The following is a 19,160-nucleotide window of genomic DNA, read 5'->3' as shown; positions in this document are numbered from 1 at the left end:
CTACAGCCAGCATTGTTCTCAATGGTGAAAAACTGAAAGCATTTCCACTAAGATCAGGAACAAGACAAGGTTGCCCACTCTCACCACTCTTATTCAACATAGTTTTGGAAGTTCTAGCCACAGCAATCAGAGAAGAAAAAGAAATAAAAGGAATCCAAATAGGAAAAGAAGAAGTAAAGCTGTCACTGTTTGCAGATGACATGATACTATACATAGAGAATCCTAAGGAGGCTACCAGGAAACTACTAGAGCTAATCAATGAATTTGGTAAAGTAGCAGGATACAAAATTAATGCACAGAAATCTCTGGCATTCTTATACACTAATGATGAAAAATCTGAGAGTGAAATTAAGAAAACACTCCCATTTACCATTGCAACAAAAAGAATAAAATATCTAGGAATAAACCTACCTAAGGAGACAAAAGACCTGTATGTAGAAAATTATAAGACACTGATGAAAGAAATTAAAGATGATACAAATAGGTGGAGAAATATACCATGTTCTTGGATTGGAAGAATCAACATTGTGAAAATTACTACCCAAAGCAATCTACAGATTCAATGCAATCGCTATCAAACTACCACTGGCATTTTTCACAGAAGTAGAACAAAAAATTTCACAATTTGTATGGAAACACAAAAGACCCCGAATAGCCAAAGCAATCTTGAGAACGAAAAATGGAGCTGGAGGAATCAGGCTCCCTGACTTCAGACTATACTACAAAGCTACAGTAATCAAGACACTATGGTACTGGCACAGAAACAGAAATATAGATCAATGAAACAGGATAGAAAGCCCAGAGATAAACCCAGACTCTTATGGTCACCTTATCTTTATAAAGGAGGCGAGAATATACAGTGGAGAAAAGACAGCCTCTTCAATAAGTGGTGCTGGGAAAACTGGACAGCTACATGTAAAAGTATGAAATTAGAACACTCCCTAACACCATACACAAAAATAAACTCAAAATGGATTAAAGACCTAAATGTAAGGCCAGACACTATCAAACTCTTAGAGGAAAACATAGGCAGAACACTCTATGACATAAATCACAGCAAGATCCTTTTTGACCCATCTCCTAGAGAAATGGAAATAAAAACAAAAATAAACAAATGAGACCGAATGAAACTTAAAAGCTTTTGCACAGCAAAGGAAACCATCAAAAAGACAACCCTCAGAATGGGGGAAAATATTTGCAAATGAAGCAACTGACAAAGGATTAATATCCAAAATTTATAAGCAACTCATGCAGCTCAATAACAAAAAAACAAACAACCCAATCCAAAAATGGGCAGAAGAACTAAATAGACATTTCTCCAAAGAAGATATACAGATCGCCAACAAACACATGAAAGAATGCTCAACATCATTAATCATTAGAGAAATGCAAATCAAAACGACAATGAGAAATACCGTATGCTAACACATATATATGGAATCTAAGAAAAAAATAAAAATTAAAAAAAAAGGTCATGAAGAACCTAGGGGTAAGACAGTAATAAAAACACAGACCTACTAGTGCATGGAGTTGACGATATGGGGAGGGGGAAGAGTAAGCTGTGATAAAGTGAGAGAGTGGCATGGACATATATACACTACCAAACATAAAATAGACAGCTAGTGAGAAGTAGCCGCATAGCACAGGGAGATCAGCTAGTTGGTTTGTGACCACCTAGAGGGGTGGGATAGGGAGGGTGGGAGGGAGGGAGACACAAGAGGGAAGAGATATGGGAACATATGTATATGTATAATTGATTCACTTTGTTATAAAGCAGAAACTAACACACCACTGTAAAGCAATTATACTCCAATAAAGATGTTAAAAAAAAAAGAATTTATCCAAACATTCCAATGAAAATTTTCAAAACTGAAAGTCTTAATGCTATTGCTAAACCTCTGCCTAATTTTCTTGAGGCCCTCTGTCTAGGGTATCTTCCTTTTTAAAATTAATTAATTAACTGAAAAATTTATTTTTGGCTGTGTCAGGTCTTAGTTGTGGCGCGCGGGCTCCAGAGCACGTGGACTCTGTAGTTGCAGCTCGCGGGCTTAGTTGCCCCGTGGCATATGGGATCTTAGTTCCCTGACAAGGGATCAAACCAGCGTCCCCTGCATTGCAAGATGGATTTTTAACCTCTGGACCACCAGGGAAGTCCCTGTCTAGGGTATCTTCTTATCCTTGTGGCTCTTTTATGAGCCTCTGTGCCTTTGCACATGCTAATTCCTCTACGTGGAATGCATTTCTCTTCTTATGCTTTTGATGAAAGCCAAACGACTTGGCTCAAATGACATTTCTTTTCTGAAACCATCCTTCTCTTGAGCTCCCATAGTAATTTTTTTTTTTTTTTTCCTTTCATCCTTTCTTCCTTTGCAGTACGCGGACCTCTCACTGCTGTGGCCTCTCCCATTGCTGAGCACAGGCTCCGGACGCGCAGGCTCAGCGGCCATGGCTCACGGGCCTAGCTGCTCCGAGGCATGTGGGATCCTCCCGCGGCCATGGCTCACGGGCCTCGCTGCTCCGAGGCATGTGGGATCCTCCCGGACCGGGGCACGAACCCGTATCCCCTGCATCAGCAGGCAGACTCTCAACCACTGCGCCACCAGGGAAGCCCTCCCATAGTAATTTATACATATTTCTGTATTAGCATTTATTACATTGTTTAATTATTGTATGCCTGTCTTTCCCCCCCAAAAAAATTTTTTTTTGTATTCCTCTTTCTACCCTCAGTACTTAATGTGCTTTCAGGTACACATTAGGTACATAAAACATTGTTGATTGTTTGATGAAAGTGTCTGATATCACATTGTTAGATTCTCTATCTCCTAAGGCATTATGGCTCACTGATGACTATGTGGAAAGGAGGTAAAGAAGCTAAGCCACCAGGAATCAGGAAAAAATAAGTCCTTGACAGGACTATGACCAGCTGTGTCACCTTAAGCAAATCACCTTCCCTGTCAGGGCTTCTGTTTCCTCATCTATAAACTGAGGGCACCCAACCTAATGACTTCTAAAAATTCCTTATACTTTTCAAATCCTACCTCTATAAAAGATTTAACACTATCATAAAAGTATCACTTTTAACCAGCCTAACCTATGACACTGAAGTAATCTGATATTCAAATGAATGAAGTTATCATTCTTTCAATTTGCCCATATAAACTTGTACTCACTTTAGGCAAGGGACTATTTCCAAAGCTACAGTTAAAAGCTTCTTTTAAACAATCTGTCAAATTAAACCAAGGCTCCAATTAGCAGTGGCTACTTATTTCTGAGAGTTAAGTTGTTCATTGTATCATAGATAAAGTTAGCCCTCTCTGCCCTTTCACTGCTTAATTCTAAGAAAGTTCAACTTAAAAATAATCTTTTTTTCTGATTTACAAGCTAAATATATGTTCCTATAAAAACAAACACATTATAGACAATATAAAGAAGAAAGTTAAATTACTTGAAATCTCACTTTCAGATATATCTGCTGTCATATACATATATCATGTCAGGATAACTTGTCTGCATTTATCAATACATACATATATAGCTATGTAGACAAATATTTTTATAAAAATCAGATAATATATCCACTGTATTGTATCCTTCCCCTCTCCATTCTTCCGTAAATTTTATCAGTCTTCTTTCCCAGTAAATACAGATTTACATGATCTATTTAGTAGGTAATATTATATTAAAGTCATTTACCCAGGTTCCTACTAAAATTTATGCTCTCTTTTTAACACTATTGTGATGAATATCCATACACTTAATTTTTTTGACAGCTGTCAAATTATTTCCTTCCCAGAACAAGAATTGTTAGGTTAAAGGGACTGCGCTTTTAAATTTATATTTTTTACTAGCTTTTCTCCAGAATAGTTGAATCAACTGAAATTCCTAACAACAATCACTGAGTTTCTATACACTCTTAGGGACACAGAAAAGCGTGAATATATTTTAATCTCTTTGTTGGTCATATATATGTCTTCTTTTGTGTACTTATTAAAAAATCTTTCTCTTTTGAAATCCATCTGACAGTTTATACATCATATTTTATGAATGGTGGTTTCTAGTTGGTGGGACTCCAGATGATTATTCTCTTCTGGTTTGTGTTTTCTGACTTCTTCTGCAGCGAACACGTACACTCAAATTTACAAAGTATTTCTTTTGTTAAAGTGCTAGGAACAGGTCATCTTGTTAAAATGAAACTTTAGAGTGCTATGCAACATGCTTTATTGTATTTAAAAACAAATAAACTGTAATGACAAGTATAAGCTCAGATCTGAGAAACAATCTTGTAGCTTCTTTTCCTTATACACTCATAGAGAAAAAAAATTCCTCTCACTGATATGGGGCCAGGCAAACACTCAAAAAGGCAACATCTATTGTATTTTCTTGTTCCTTTCTCACCTCAAATTTTTACCCTTATCTCAATTCTAGTTCACTGCCATTTTCAAATGATTGTCTAAGGAGTCCTCACCTTTGTGACCCCTGTCAGGCTAATACAGTGGCAAGCAAGATGAGTTTTAGAGGGACAGAATGAGAGGGGCAGAAAAGTCTGTTGCCTTGACTTTGCATGCAACTCTCTCTTCAGGATTCAAGTCTATCATGGACTTGCACCTTTTTCCAGGTTTAGAGAAGTGTAAGTTCACAAAATACCAGTTCTTAAGAGGAACTTAGGTTGCTGGCTGTAATAATTGTCAAAACTTTAATATGTAACATAAACACACCTTTTACTAGAAAAATTTAATTGTATCAGATCAATAAAACACAATTGTTATGAACTGTCAAGATTTGGAAACATTTTTATTAAAGATGACTTTTTTACTCTTAGAGCACTTGTATAGTATTTTAGTGAAAAATTAAAAACCAGTCTCAATTTTATAGAATACCAAGTTACCAAACTAAAATTAAACTTTAAAGAAACAAAAATGTTGAATCCTGACCATCACGTGAATTTTTAATGGCCTTATATATTTTCTAAAGTTACCCTCAATTAGATTTTACTTTCTCATTTTCAGTTCTTGGAAGACATAGTTGTAAATACTTAAACTCACATAAAATAATCTAGGTATCTGAAGTATATTATATAGCTATAATCTAGATTTGAACATGTACAGTGTTGCAGCCAATTTTATTAGAACATTCATGTCAAATAATTACCATTTCCCCAACTGATCAGCAAATAAGTAACCATTTTCAACATGAATAACTAATGAACAAGTTCTTATAAAAGTGTTATCAGTCTACATTTTATGATTTATGTTGCCAAGAAATATACAAATAACATAATGAATAAAGTAAACAATTTACAACTTTACAAGGAAAGAAAATGAAACACTGGATCAGGACACCAGTGTCATAAATATTTCTCATTTGTGTACTTATGATATTCTTGTAAACACACACAGAAAAAATGCAGCGGTACTGTTAGAGTGGATTTATATGTAACTCAGAAGTGATTCTCATTCCAGCAGCAAATACTGAACACAGAACAATGGCCTGACAAAGATGTCTATGTCCTAATCCCCAGAACATGTGAATATGTTAGGTTACATGGCAAAAGGGAATTAGGTAGCTGGAGACTGGACCTTTGGGAAGTAAATAGATTTAGATGCGGTCATGAGGTTGGGGCCCTCCTGATGGGCCTGGTGCTCCTATAAGACAAGATACCAGAGAGCTTGCTTTCTCTCTTTCTCTGCCATGTGAGGACACAGCAAGATGCAGTTGTCTGCAAGCCAAAAAGAGAGCCATCCCTAGAACCCGACCATGCTGGCACTCTGATCTTGGATTTCCAGCCTCCAGAACTGTGAGAAAATAAACATCGGTTCTTTAAATCACCAGTTTATGGTGTTTTGTTATGGCAGCCCAAGCTAAGACAGATTTGTCAATCAAATGTTGGAAAAGGAACACTAAAATCAGTGCCAGGAATTAAACCTTAGTAACTTTATCATTATTCAGATGATGGCAAACTCAACAGCCAGGAAATTACTCTGCTATTTCGTACTGGAAATCGCTGCTCTACAAGAGGCAACTGAATGAAGTTCAACTTGATTAGTCATCAAAACACTGGTAGTATCAACTGTGGGGGAAAAGAAATAAGCTTGACTAATCTCTTTTACTGCAGTCCCAACAAGTGTGAAATAAATGTTAATGACAAAGGTTTTTTTTCTATGAAGATAAAAAACTTAACTGAAGGTTCCTTTCTGTTCATATTTCTACTGATGATCACAACACTGTTTAGCTAAGGGCAATGGATGGAATAGAGGTCTTTCACTAGAATTGGATTATGAAGAATTTTTTGCACATCCCAAGCAATGCTGAGCATTTTCAAACACTCCTGATGCAGTCCTTTAGGAGAACAATTTAGCAAACTAAGAAAATTAAATATATGCATTTTTAGAAACAGGAAATTCCAATTCAAAGAATTCATCTTATAGATACGCTCAATATAGGCATAGAACCATGCAAAGATGAATGTATTAGCACATTTACTCTCTGCAACAATGTTTGTGATAGCAAATACAGAGAAACAATCTAAATGTCTGCCACTAGAGAACTGGTTAAATAAACTACAGAACACCCATACAACCCAATACTATGCAATCTTAAGGGAGAAGAGGGTAGCTTTCTTATTTCTGATATGGACAGATGTCTAAGTTTTATGAAGTGGATAGAAGATAATGGTGAGACAAAATGTTTCCAGTTGTGCGTTTAAAAATAAAGAACTATGTATTTGCAAATGCATAGAAACTTTTGGGAAGAACACACAAATAATTCTCATTGTTTCCAGGAAGGAGGACTGTGGGTAGTTATGAAACTTTCACTTTTCATTTTATAACATACAATAGTGTGAAATTTTTTTCAACAATTATCATATATTTTATAGTTTAATTCAATTTTAAGATTTAAAAAACATTTTTAAAAGAAAAATTTTAATTTTTGATGAGTGTTTGTTTTACAAATAAAACTACAGAAATATTTTTCTTGGGCTTCCCTGGTGGCGCAGTGGTTGCGCTTCCGCCTGCCGATGCAGGGGAACCGGGTTCACGCCCCGGTCTGGGAGGATCCCACATGCCGCGGAGCGGCTGGGCCCGTGAGCCATGGCCGCTGGGCCTGCGCGTGCGGAGCCTGTGCTCCGCAACGGGAGAGGCCACAGCGGAGGGAGGCCCGCATACCACAAAAAAATAAAAATTAAAAAAAAAAAAAAAAAAAAGAAATATTTTTCTTTATGTTAGTAGCAATGTTTAGCACTGCAGAGAAGAGAACAGGGTTCAGAATCAGATCTGAGCTTGAGTTTACACTCTGCCACTTGCTACTTGCATGGCTTGGGCAAGGAGTTTAACTACATTCTGCCCAAATTTATTTAATAGAAGATCAATACCCACATCCTACTGGGTCTGTATGATGACCAAATGAGATAACGAACATGAAAACACTGGATAAAGTGTTCAGTGAATTACAGACATTAAATTGTTTTTATTACAATAACAGTTACCTGTTGATATCCTAAATTAGAGTCACTTCCATGTATGACTGTATAAAACACAAACTCTACTAAGGCAGGGACTATATCTCCCTCACAGCTGTATTTCAAGTACCTAACACAGAAAGCATCCAAGTATGTACTGGATGAGTGAGCTAAGCTTGCCCAATGCAGTAATAGGCACACAAAAAGCACTCAGCAAATACTTGCTCTAATAAAAACGTTCCTGACTCCATTTGACCACTTTTGTCATGCGTTGATACTATTCTCTTGGGTTCTACTAAAGATTAATTACCCATCTCAACTCCCCACCAAGCAATTAGACTGAAGGAGGAAAGGCCTGACCTTTGGGGGCGGGGCCTCTTGCCAGTCACCTGATTTCAATTGAAATAACTAAGTTCCTCAGAGGGAAAACGAAGACTGAAACCGTTAGTTAAAAATACATAAATGAGTTCTTTTCAAAAGTTAGACTCATGGGACTTCCCTGGTGACACAGTGGTTAAGAATCCGCCTGCCAATGCAGGGGACACGAGTTCGCGCCTTGGTCCGGGAAGAACCCACATGCCGCGGAGCAACTAAGCCCATGCGCCACAACTACTGAAGCCCGTGCTCCTAGAGCCCGTGCTCCACAACAGGAGAAGCCACCGCAGTGAGAAGCACAGGCACCGCAACGAAGAGTAGCCCCTGCACACAGCAATGAAGACCCAACGCAGCCAAAAATAAAATAAATAAATTTATTTTAAAAAAAGTTAGACTCATGACTAACTGACTTTACTACTGACTAAATAAATATGGGAAGCACAACAGTGTGAATTCCTAATAGTATGTCTTGAAAGCAAAATATAAAGTGACAACCTAAATTTATACAATATTCAATTAATTTAAATAAGGTCACAATCTCAAATATGAGTTCTTTGAACATGCCATAAAAGGTATGTTGTAGAGGTAAAATAGCCAAAATAGCCAATAGGAAAGTAGATTATCTTAGGCACCATTTTACAACTCTGGGTTAGAGATACCATGTTCTTAGAAAAGTCTTAGGCTGTCTAGACCTTTTATTGGTAACAGGGAGAATGAATGAATTAGCTTGCCCCCTTTAAAGTAAATGCACCTCCCTCCTGCAGACTATTAAAACAATGGTGGGGGCTTCCCTGGTGGCACAGTGGTTAAGAATCCGCCTGCCAATGCAGGAGACACAGGTTCGAGCCCTGGTCTGGGAAGATCCCACATGCTGTGGAGCAACTAAGCCCGTGCACCACAACTACTGAGCCTGTGCTCTAGAGCCTGCAAGCCACAACTACTGAGCCCACGTGCCACAACTACTGAAGCCCACGCGCCCTAGAGCCCGTGCTCTGCAACAAGAGAAGCCACTGCAATGAGAAGCCTGCACACGGCAATGAAGAGTAGGCCCTGCTCACCGCAACTAGAGAAAGCCCCCATGCAGCAACGAAGACCCAATGCAGCCAAAAATAAATAAAATAAATTAATTTAAAAAAAAAAGACAAAAACAAAAAAACAATGGTGGCCCTTCAGTATGCTGATATGAGATGCAACAGCTAATACAGGAGTAATTACTGCTTGCACACACAGACAGTCACATACTCTCTCACTTATTCAGTATTTACTGAGTGTGCGTCATGTGTCAGGCACTGTTTTAGGCACTAGGGTTACTTCACTGAACAAAACAAAGTTGTTGCCTTCACAGAGCTTATGTTCTTGTAGAAAGGCAGGCAATAAAGTATACCTTACAATATAGTGCCTGTAATAAATAATATGAAGAAAAATAGAGTGAGAAGACAGAGTGATGGAAAGAGATGCTGTTTTAGACAGCTTGGTCAGAAAATGGGTGACATGAGAACAGAGGCCTGAAAGAAAAGAAGGGCTGAGCCATGTTGATGTCTGCAAAAAAGTGCTTCAGGCAGATGAAGGAGCAAAAGCAAAGGTCCTGGTGAACCAAAAACAAGTGAACTTGGTGCTTTAAAAACCATCTGAAGGCCAGTATGGCTGAAACACAGCACACAAGGAAAGTAGTATCAGCACAGAGAGGTGGCCAGGAGCCAGGTCCCAGATCTTGCAGGGCCTTACAGGCCATGGTGAAAACTAGGTTTTATTATTTAAGTGTGATGGGAAACCACTGAAGGTTTTCCGATACTCTTTGCTTCCCTTCCCCCAAGACCCCTCAAAGAGTGGCATGACCAAAACTTATGTTTTCTAAAAGATTGCTTTGGCTAATCTGGGGAGAACAGACCCTATGGAGCAATCGTAAAAGCAAAGAGACCAGTTAGGGGGCTACTGCATAGGTTCAGGAAAGAGATGAAGATAGTCTGGACCAGGGCTGTAAAAGTAGAGGCGGAAAGACATGGTGGGATTCAGAATACATTCTGGAAGTTAAGTTGACAGGTTGTTGAGAGACTGGGTATGAGATGTGAGAGAAAGAAGAGTCAAGGAAGATACCAAGATTTGGGGCCTGAAAAACTTGGTAACAGATGTGGTGGAGTGGGAAATCAAGAGTCAGTTTAGCACATGATGTATTCGTGGTGTCTATTAGGCAGTTAGGTGGAGAGGTTGAGTAGGCAGTTGGATATATGAATCTAGAGTTCAGGGAGAGACTGTGGATTTATATGATATTTTATGCCATGAAACTGCATAAGATTGTCTGGTGAGCCACATGTACAGAGGGATGAAAAGGGGCACACCAATATTTAAGACTCACAAATCAAAAAGGAATTCAGCAGAAGAGAATGAGAGGCAGGGGATTTAGAAGGAAAACCAGGAGTCTATGTTCAGGAAGTCATGTAAAAAAATAGTTCAATCAAGTATGAAGACAAATGCTGGGTTGCTAAGAGGTTAACTAAGATGACTGAGAACTGAGCACCGAATTCAGCAATGTGGAAGGCCCGGGGTCTCCTGACAAGAGTTGTGGGGATGCAGGACTGATTGCAATGGGTTTAAAATAGACCTATATGAAGAGAGGAAGGAGAGTCTGTGAGCACAGACAACTCTGCTGAGGTGTCTGGCTATAAAAGAGCCATAGTGTAGAGGAATTCCTTTTGCTCCTGTCATCATGGAGCACAGCTGAGCTGCAGGCACTGCTCACACCCAGCTCCCTACATTTCGGAGTGCAAGGCTGTTCTAATTTTTGACCTGACCTGCTGGCAAGCCCTCTTATTCCTGACTGTCAGAGTGCCTTCTGTTCACTTCCACCAGAGCTGCTTCTACACTGCAACAACTGCTGAACCCCACGGCTGATCCTAATCCCTCCTCAACAGTACAGCTGCCAGTTCCCATCTACCTTGCCTCAGCCCTTTCTGATTTTTTTTGTTTTTCTTGTTTATCATTTCCCTGTCTCTTCTCCATACATTTTATGTCTGAGCAAGGGCTGACCTTTTAGATATATAATGTCAGCAGCGACAGGATGACTTCCCTGGCAGGCACAACCTGATCACAACAGAGAGGCAAGAGTAATCTCTGAAAGTATGGCTGTCACCTGTGTACAGCATGGTTTCTGAAGGCCTCAGGGCTGACTCACTGATGGGTTACTCGGAGATTTAAAGATCTCCTGGAAGGTCTGAGGGTTCCTTTAGGCTAGTCCCTGATGACAACCACATTGGTATCGTAAGGCTTCATTCAGACAATGGTAAATTCCTAAAAGGTATCAATAGGAATCATTTCTCATACTTCCTTATATCATCCATTCAACAGATATTACTGTAGCCTGTGATTAAGCAGTGTGAGAGATGTTGGAGTTGCAGAGAAGATGGATACAGCTGCTCCCTTCATAGAGCATAGAGTAGTCTAATAGGGCATTTACATAAGTAAACAGACACAACATGGTATGGCAAATGCTTTCATAAGGGAATGCAGGATGCTCTGAAGGCACATTGAAAGAACAGCTTATTCCAATCTGTGCATCATAAAAGCTTCCCTGAGAAAGTGATGTTTAAGTTGTGAAGAGTGTGAGTTAGCCAGATTAAGATGTTTTGGGGGAAGAACATGTACAAAGGCCCAGAAGTAAGTGGGAACAGAGCATATTTGGGGACACTGACAAAAGTTAAGTATGACTAAGTATGTTATGTGTGTATATCCTGAGGTGAGAGTGGGGCACTCAAGAATGAGCAGAGACAGACTAGAGAGAAGGAAGGGCCAGATCTCAAGACATGTTAATGAATTTGGACCATATTCTGGGATATGTACCAATCTGTTAAAGGTAGTTTTTCCTGGGGAATAAGAATGGGTAGAGGTAGGAGGACTTCATTTTATTACCTTAAATGCTACCATAGTGTTAGGTATTTATTTTTACAGTGCCACGCATCACTTTTGTAACTCAAATTTTTTAATTAAACAAAAAAACAAAAGGTTTTAAAAGATTACTCTGCACTGTGGAGAAAATGGACTAGAAGTAGGACAAGACTAGAAGCAGGGAGTGCAGTTAAGAAGCTACGGCAATTAATTAGGTGGTTGGAATTAAGAGTAATGGTAGCGGCTACGGAAAGAAGCAAGATATAACTGGAAAGTAAAACTGAAAGCTGTTGGTAAGGAAGAGGGAGAAATTAAAAAGGACAACCAGATTTCTGATGTGGACCAATAGGCAGATGATGCATAGTGGTGTCTTTCATTAAGTTTGGGAAAACAGGGCATGACATAGGTATAGGTGTAAAACTGAGTTTAGATTTGGTCATATTAAGCTTGAAGTACCTAGAGGACATTCACATGGAGTTAAAAGTTAACAGAGAAGTCTTGAATTTATAACTCTGGAGAAAAAAAACTGAGTTGTAGAAAGAAATGTAGATATTCCCAGCATACATATGGTAACTTAAGTTTTGGGAAAGGATGACATTTCCCAGGTATACAAAGAGAGTAAAAATAGAAGCCTGCAACAAAGGCTGGAGGAAGAGCAAGATCTAAAACTGAATTTCTCATAATGATCTGCGACCCATCTGCATCACACTCTCCTGAGGAGTTTGATAAAAATGTGGAAACCTTGGCTCCACCATCAACCTACTGAATCACTCTCAGTGACCTGGGAATCTGAATTTTAAGCAGGCACCCCAGATTATTTTTGTGCAAAGTAAAGTTTGAGAACCACTGATCCAGAAGATAAGCGGAGGTGGAAGAGACAAAACAAAAAGAACCAGAAGGTTAAGAAGGAGCTGTGCTCTGCTCATCCCTAAAGAAAAGTGAGAATTTTATGTCACAGTAGCCAGTGGAAAAGAACACACACTTCAAAGCACTGTGGGCTGGTGAAAAGGAAGCCATCAATAGATATTTTTTCAATAAATAATTGGGAAAAGTATTTAAAGTTATAATTTATCTCTGTATATTTCCAAGCTCCTATTACTACTCTACCGTATAAACAAACTTAATACCTGGGTAATTTGTAAGAAGAAAAATAATAGTGGGAAACATCTTAAAAGATGGATTGAATGAGAATCACTTTTGATGTCAACGTCTAGTATAAATTGCAGGTGCCTAGCTACTGAATAACCAATATGACCTCTAGGTCCAAGTAACTCCCTTAAGTGTATAAACATAGAAACATGCTCTATGTCAAAAGATGGGTTCAGTTTTGAAAAGCACCAAAATGAAGCTGTCAGCTTCACAGTACAATATGGATGCTCTCTCCCAGATTAACCAAATCACTTAACATGAGACCAAAATTAAACCACTCCTTCACTTATAAGCTGTTAAAAATCAATAAAGATTTAGCCAGTTTGTCCAATTAAATATGATAGCTCTTCCCTAGATCATAGTTGCTGAAATAGTTGCTTATCAAACAGTCCTTTGCCAAGTTTGCTAAGCTTCAGGACATTAGTTTTGTCAGAAATCTCATTTGTTCTGAGCAGTTAAAAGGATCTGTACTCCGAAGACATCTGCTTCACAGGAGGCAAAATGATTAAGTGACCCCCAAATTAATTCACACCTATTTGGGACCCTCCCCCATCCACCCACCCCCAATTTAAAGTTATCACAAAACATTCTGCAAAGGTAAAGCAAACTAGAAAAGAGAAGACATCTACTTCATTTGGTTTTATTTTTCTTTCTGTTCCTTCCTTTGTAGGTGTTATGCAGATAAAAAAAGCACTTCAAACTTAGTATAAAGTGCTCGCTTACACATTACTGCAGATAAATACACTTTTACTTATTGTTACCACTAAATGCCATTCATTAGTTGTGTCTTTAGGTGACCTTCTCTCCTATGAGTCGTACCATATATTCTTTAAGAATTTTTTCCAAATCTAAAATGCCATGGTTCTAAGATTGGAGGAGAGGGAAACAGCAGCAAAGAAAATAAATAATATAATGTTATGAGAGAGTTGATACTCTAAATTTTTAAGTTTTAGACCTAACTAAAATTTCAAGAGTTCATCTGTTAGCTGGTAAGCTGTAACATGAAGCATAAATTTTTCCAAAGAAATGATGTGACAGATAGGCTCTTAGGCTAATTCACAAAAGTTTATTTAACCTTCAGTGCAAGAGAACTGCTAGGCACTTGTGATTAAAATAGAAAACAGGTGTTGCCACAAGAGTAATTAAGCAAAAACAATGTCAAAATGAAACAAACAAAAATTTACCTTGAAGTCAAACAAAAGATCTAGTTACTGTAGATCTTCCTAGTAACTACATTATAAAAGCTCATACCTCAAGTCCATGGACTCCAAGTTAAGGACTCTTGCTTAAATAAGGTGACAGGATCTTACTAGTTTTCAGGTACAGGGACATTAGGGGTTCAGAAGTATGCCAAAGCCCAAAGCTGGGAGAACGGAACAGAGCTGGAGAGGAGAAAGAGAGGAGGGGCTTTTCTTAGACGTCCTCTGACTGCAGTGGGAAATGAACTTAGTGGCTGGAGCATTCTCTTCACAGCCCAGCTCCAGTATTCCCTGTACAACACTACTGGGAGTTCAGTGGCAGCTCAGTAACCACAGAGCCTAAAAACATGGATGGCATGCTTCCTAGATGGAGCGGGGACTGTGGAAAGGAACAATTCCCTGAGCCGCCACGCCAAGTACTGGACATCTGCTACTGCCAGAAGCAGCTCAGCTTGGACTGTGAGGAGGCTGCCTGGAGCAATGTCTGCTTCCCTGCTCTGACTGAAAGGCCCATTTCAACCCCCTACAGATCTACGGCTTCCAATATATATGCATGTTCACAAGTCTGCAGTCTGTAACTTGTGGGTGCCTATCTTTATCATCTGCTAAGGCTTGAAATAGAAAAGCCAAACGAATGTTCTCTTCTTCTGGGAAGGACTGCTTACTGTACTTAAAACTTTAACTATAATGATGGAAAATGTCCCCATCTAAGTCTGTATTTTGGGCAATTCAGATTTTTAATTCATAAGTACTTCCCCACATTCACTCTGGAAAACAATGATCTATTACACTTCATGTGGATAGGTTTAAGTATCAAGTGAAGGACGTCCCTGGTGCCGCAGTGGTTAAGAATCCGCCTGCCAATGAGGGGACACAGGTTCAAGCCCTGGTCCGGGAAGATCCCACATACCACGGAGCAACTAGCTTGTGTGCCATAACTACTGAGCCTACGCTCTAGAGCCCACAAGCCACAACTAGTGACCCCACGCGCCACAACTACCAAAGCCCAAGTGCCTGGAGTCCGTGCTCCGTAACGAGAAGCCACCACAATGAGAAGCCCATGCATCGCAACAAAGAGCAGCCCCCGCTCACCACAACTAAAGAATGCCCGCACGCAGCAACGAAGACCCAGAGCAGCCAAAAATAAATAAATAAATAAATAAATAAATAAAAATAAAAGTTAAAAAACTGAATTAAAATAAATAAATATCAAGTGAAGAGTTTCAAAAGGTATTTTCTAAGACCTGCTATTTCAGTTTGCCCTTAACCCTTTCCCTAATGTTAGGCAATTTTAAAAATGAAATCAGGGGGATTTCCCTGGTGGCCCAGTGGTTAAGAATCTGCCTGCCATTGTAGGGGATACGGGTTTGAGCCCTGGTCCGGGAAGATCCCACATGTCGCAGAGCAACCAAGCCCATGTGCCACAACTACTGAAGCCCGCCTGTGTAGAGCCCGTGCTCTGCAACAAGAGAAGCCACTGCAATGAGAAGCCCACACACCCCAACGAAAAGTAGCCCCTGCTCAACACAACTAGAGAAAAAGCCTGCGTGCAGCAACAAAGACCCAATGCAGCCAAAAATACATAAATAAATAAACGTATAAAATTTAAAAAAAATTTTTTTTAATAAAATCAGGGAGCTTCCTGGTGGCCTAGTGGTTACGATTCCGGGCTTTCACTGCCGTGTCCCAGGTTCAATCCCTGGTCAGGGAGCTGAGATCCTGCAAGCCGTGCGGCACAGACAAAAAAATGAAATCATACTTCTGTTCTCACTCAGGTGTTATAACTAAAAAAAGTAGCAAGGGATTTGTACGCATGGTAAGACACAGTACATATACTAAATTTTACTTTATTTTTTTTGATGTGGACCATTTTTAAAGTCTTTATTGAACTTGTTACAATATTGCTTCTGTTTTATGTTTTGGTTTTTTGGCGGTGAGGCATGTATCTTAGCTCCCTGACCAGGGATCAAACCCACTCCCCCTGCATTGGACAGCGAAGGTCTAACTACTGGACCACCAGGGAAGTTCCTATACTAAATTTTAATTAGTTATGTTTCTGAAAGTATGAATAGATCTGCAGTACACCCAAATCCACGTACTAAAGAGACCTTTCAATTCTTTAATAAGTATATCCAAATGTGATAATTAAGCACAATGTAAATTGAGGTTTGGATTCTGCCTGCAGTCAAATTACTGCCAGGAAGGGCTGCATGGGTAATGTATGCAGAGCTATCAGAGTGGAACTCAGAAGCTGACTGTGAGGTCCAACTCTCTTACTTTATTTACATGGGCTTTTCCCCTCAGATTAAATCCAACTTCCCATCCCTAGCCTCTTGTTACACTGTAGTCACCAACTTTATTTCTTCTGGTATAAAATTTTGTACTTGCCTGGACTTAACACTGTAAATGTTATGTAGCAAAGTACTGGAAAATTCACCAGAGGATCACTAAAAAGCCATGTAGTAAAGAAATCTTGCTTTCCTAACTCTAAGCCTAACTACCTACTGTAGGAGTGACTTGGAAGAGATCCAGAAGATTCTGTAGATTTCTCCCTTTCTCAAGCAAGTTTTTAGTAACCCCTACCTTTCCCCCACCAAAACATATGTACCCAATGTGCAAAAAGAAGGAATGTGTTAAAAAACAAAAACCAAATCAGATTCTACTTTCCCTTTGCAATGTTCAGCATATAAATACATTTCCATCAGCTTTCTACCACTTTTCAGGTGGGCTACTTTCTCAGCTGAGTAGCAGGACATCAAAATGAGAAGTCAATGTCAGGGAATATAAATAGCTGTGGCCCAAAACAATACTGCAAAAGAGCCAATAGGAGAAGGGCTCCCCAAAATGCAGCAGGACTTAACGCCACATCTCCCTTCATAAGGGCCTCAGGCAAAACCATCATCAGGAGAGAGAAGGAGGACAGACGCAACCAGGATTCACACAAGTTTTCCAATCTTTTGTTAGAGGTGAATTTGTAAGTGTGTCTAGGGTTTCTGAAACACATGCATATTTTAAATCTCAGCTGGTATGGCCATGAAAAGGAAATTTTTTTCTAATGTAACTTAGGTATAGAGAAATGCCACCCCACAGAGTCAGTCTTTTCTCAGATATACACTGAAAACCACTCACCGAAACCAATGCTGACTTTTAAATTGCTTTACTCATTCATTATATTTAAGACAAAATTTGCCATCACATGATGAATCTAAATGTGAACCTTACTCTACACAAAGGTAAGCCTAGCATTGTGTTTCTATCACCATTCATTACATACAATCCAGTACTTTCACAGGACAATGGTTAATACATTTCAGATCTGTGGGCTAAATTAAATTGCACGGGGCACACAGATCACTTTCTAAATGTTTGCTGGACTTCATAGGATTGTTCTCAAGTGTTGGAAGTCATTAAGTTTATCAAGTTTCTGTAGCAGAACACACACACTCTCATGCATTCTTTAGGCATCAGCAGCATTCACAAAATACAGGCCATCAGAAAGTTATGTAAGAAAAGCAGCCTCTCCTCTGAGGAATTAATTCAACCTGACAAGAATCTGGGAAATCGCATATCCTCCCTGAGGGGCTGGGTCACAGGAACTAGGTAAAGAAACAATGCAAAGAACACTGGGATACTAGGGCGGTTGACTGCTGAAAAGATGCAGGCAACGCCACCAGAGGCATCCTCAAGCATTCCTTCGCAAAGAGAGTGTGCGTGTTGTGTCTAATGAGCCCCTGCTGACCTGGGTAACGGTACCAGCTGAAACCACCACAGTTTGACACGAACGCCAGCATGTGGGACAGGAGACTGGGGGAAGTAGCATTAGATGACACACTGCCTAGGGGTGCCGAAGCTGTCACCTCCCTAGGACTCGCGCACACCCGGGCGCCGCCACCTGCTTTCTACTTCCTCGGGGAGGGCTGGTGACGCGTGGGCCAGAGAAGCACCAGAGGAGGGATAATGAATCCGGGTTTTAAAGCTAGGAAGCCAGATAATGTCCCCAGGACCCGAACTCCCGGGGAGAGTCGCCCGGCCCCAGGGGTGGAAGCCTGAGAACTTGCAGGCGGCCGAGGCCAGGTCCAGGACACAAGTGGGAACCGGTCCGAGGGCGGAGGTCGCCCACACCGCGACACCGGGACAGTGGGACGGCAGGCTGGGGGCGGGGCCCCGCGGAGCCAGACAGCCAGGGGCCGGGCCGGGCCGGGGAATCCACCCCCCGGGCGAGGGCGGGCGCCGGCGGAGAGGGACACCCTGGACGCTACCTGCTGCTGGATCTTCCCGTCCTCCGTGACGACCCAGTGCGTGGTGGCGAAGGCCCCTCGAGCTGCCACACTCAGCAAGGCGGAAAGGCTGAGAAACCAGCCTGGACTGGAGCACGGTGGCAGCTCGCACCGGCCGCGGACCCCTACAGCCGCCGCCATCTTGCCCCCCCTGGCCCGGGCTCTCACACCGGAAGCGGAAGTGGACCCCCGCCGTTCGCCATCTTGGGGAGGTCGACGCTGGAGGAGGAGGAGGAGCCGAGGGGGCGCTACCCGCTGTCTACCGGCTTCTTCGGCCTCGGGCTCGGTTTAGGCGGCGGGGAAGCGCGGCCTCTGGCGCTGGCCCAATTTGGCTTCAGGTCGGAGACCGCTTTCTTATTATTGTTTTCCTGTGCGTGATACGATCTCGGAGCGTGGGAACCAGAGGGAGAGAAAAGTAGTGTTCCAGTTGGAGCCTAAGCCAAAATGAGAGGGCTCAGAGTATATACATATAACTCTTTGGTTTTAAAAAAAATTATTTTTATTTCTGATTGTGTCAAATGGTTGGAAAATAAAAGGTGTGCTTTCGAAACACCTAAGGGAAGGGATAGGTTCTCTTTTATTCTTAAAACCTCACAATAGGGGGAGCTTCAGAATTGGGAGGGTTGTTAGTCTAGGGCAGCGCCGTCCAGTAGAAACGTAACGTGAGCCGTGAACCACAATTAAAAAAAATAATAATAACATCTTATTTAACCCATTATATGCAGTATATTATTAGTTCAGTGTGAAATCTATTAGATTATTATTAACATATCTAATTATTATTAGAAATTACTGAGATTTTTTTTTTTGTACCAAGTTTTCAAA

At 40.6% G+C, this 19,160-nt stretch overlaps 1 protein-coding gene across 2 annotated transcripts in view; it reads right to left on the bottom strand.

Annotated features, from left to right (window-relative positions):
* TTC17 (tetratricopeptide repeat domain 17) overlaps positions 1-18,559 on the bottom strand; it is a 163,403-nt gene extending 144,844 nt beyond the window's left edge. For both annotated transcript variants that reach the window (XM_007126403.4, XM_007126405.4), the window contains exon 1: positions 18,318-18,559. In XM_007126403.4, coding sequence (XP_007126465.1) covers positions 18,318-18,476 — 159 coding nt within the window. In that variant the 5' untranslated portion in view covers positions 18,477-18,559. The remainder of the gene's footprint in view (positions 1-18,317) is intronic.
* Positions 18,560-19,160: the final 601 nt, after the last annotated feature.

This window comes from Physeter macrocephalus, chromosome 16 (genome assembly GCF_002837175.3).
Source record: "Physeter macrocephalus isolate SW-GA chromosome 16, ASM283717v5, whole genome shotgun sequence".
Lineage (NCBI taxonomy): Eukaryota > Metazoa > Chordata > Mammalia > Artiodactyla > Physeteridae > Physeter > Physeter macrocephalus.
This window is presented reverse-complemented; position numbering and strand designations above follow the sequence as displayed.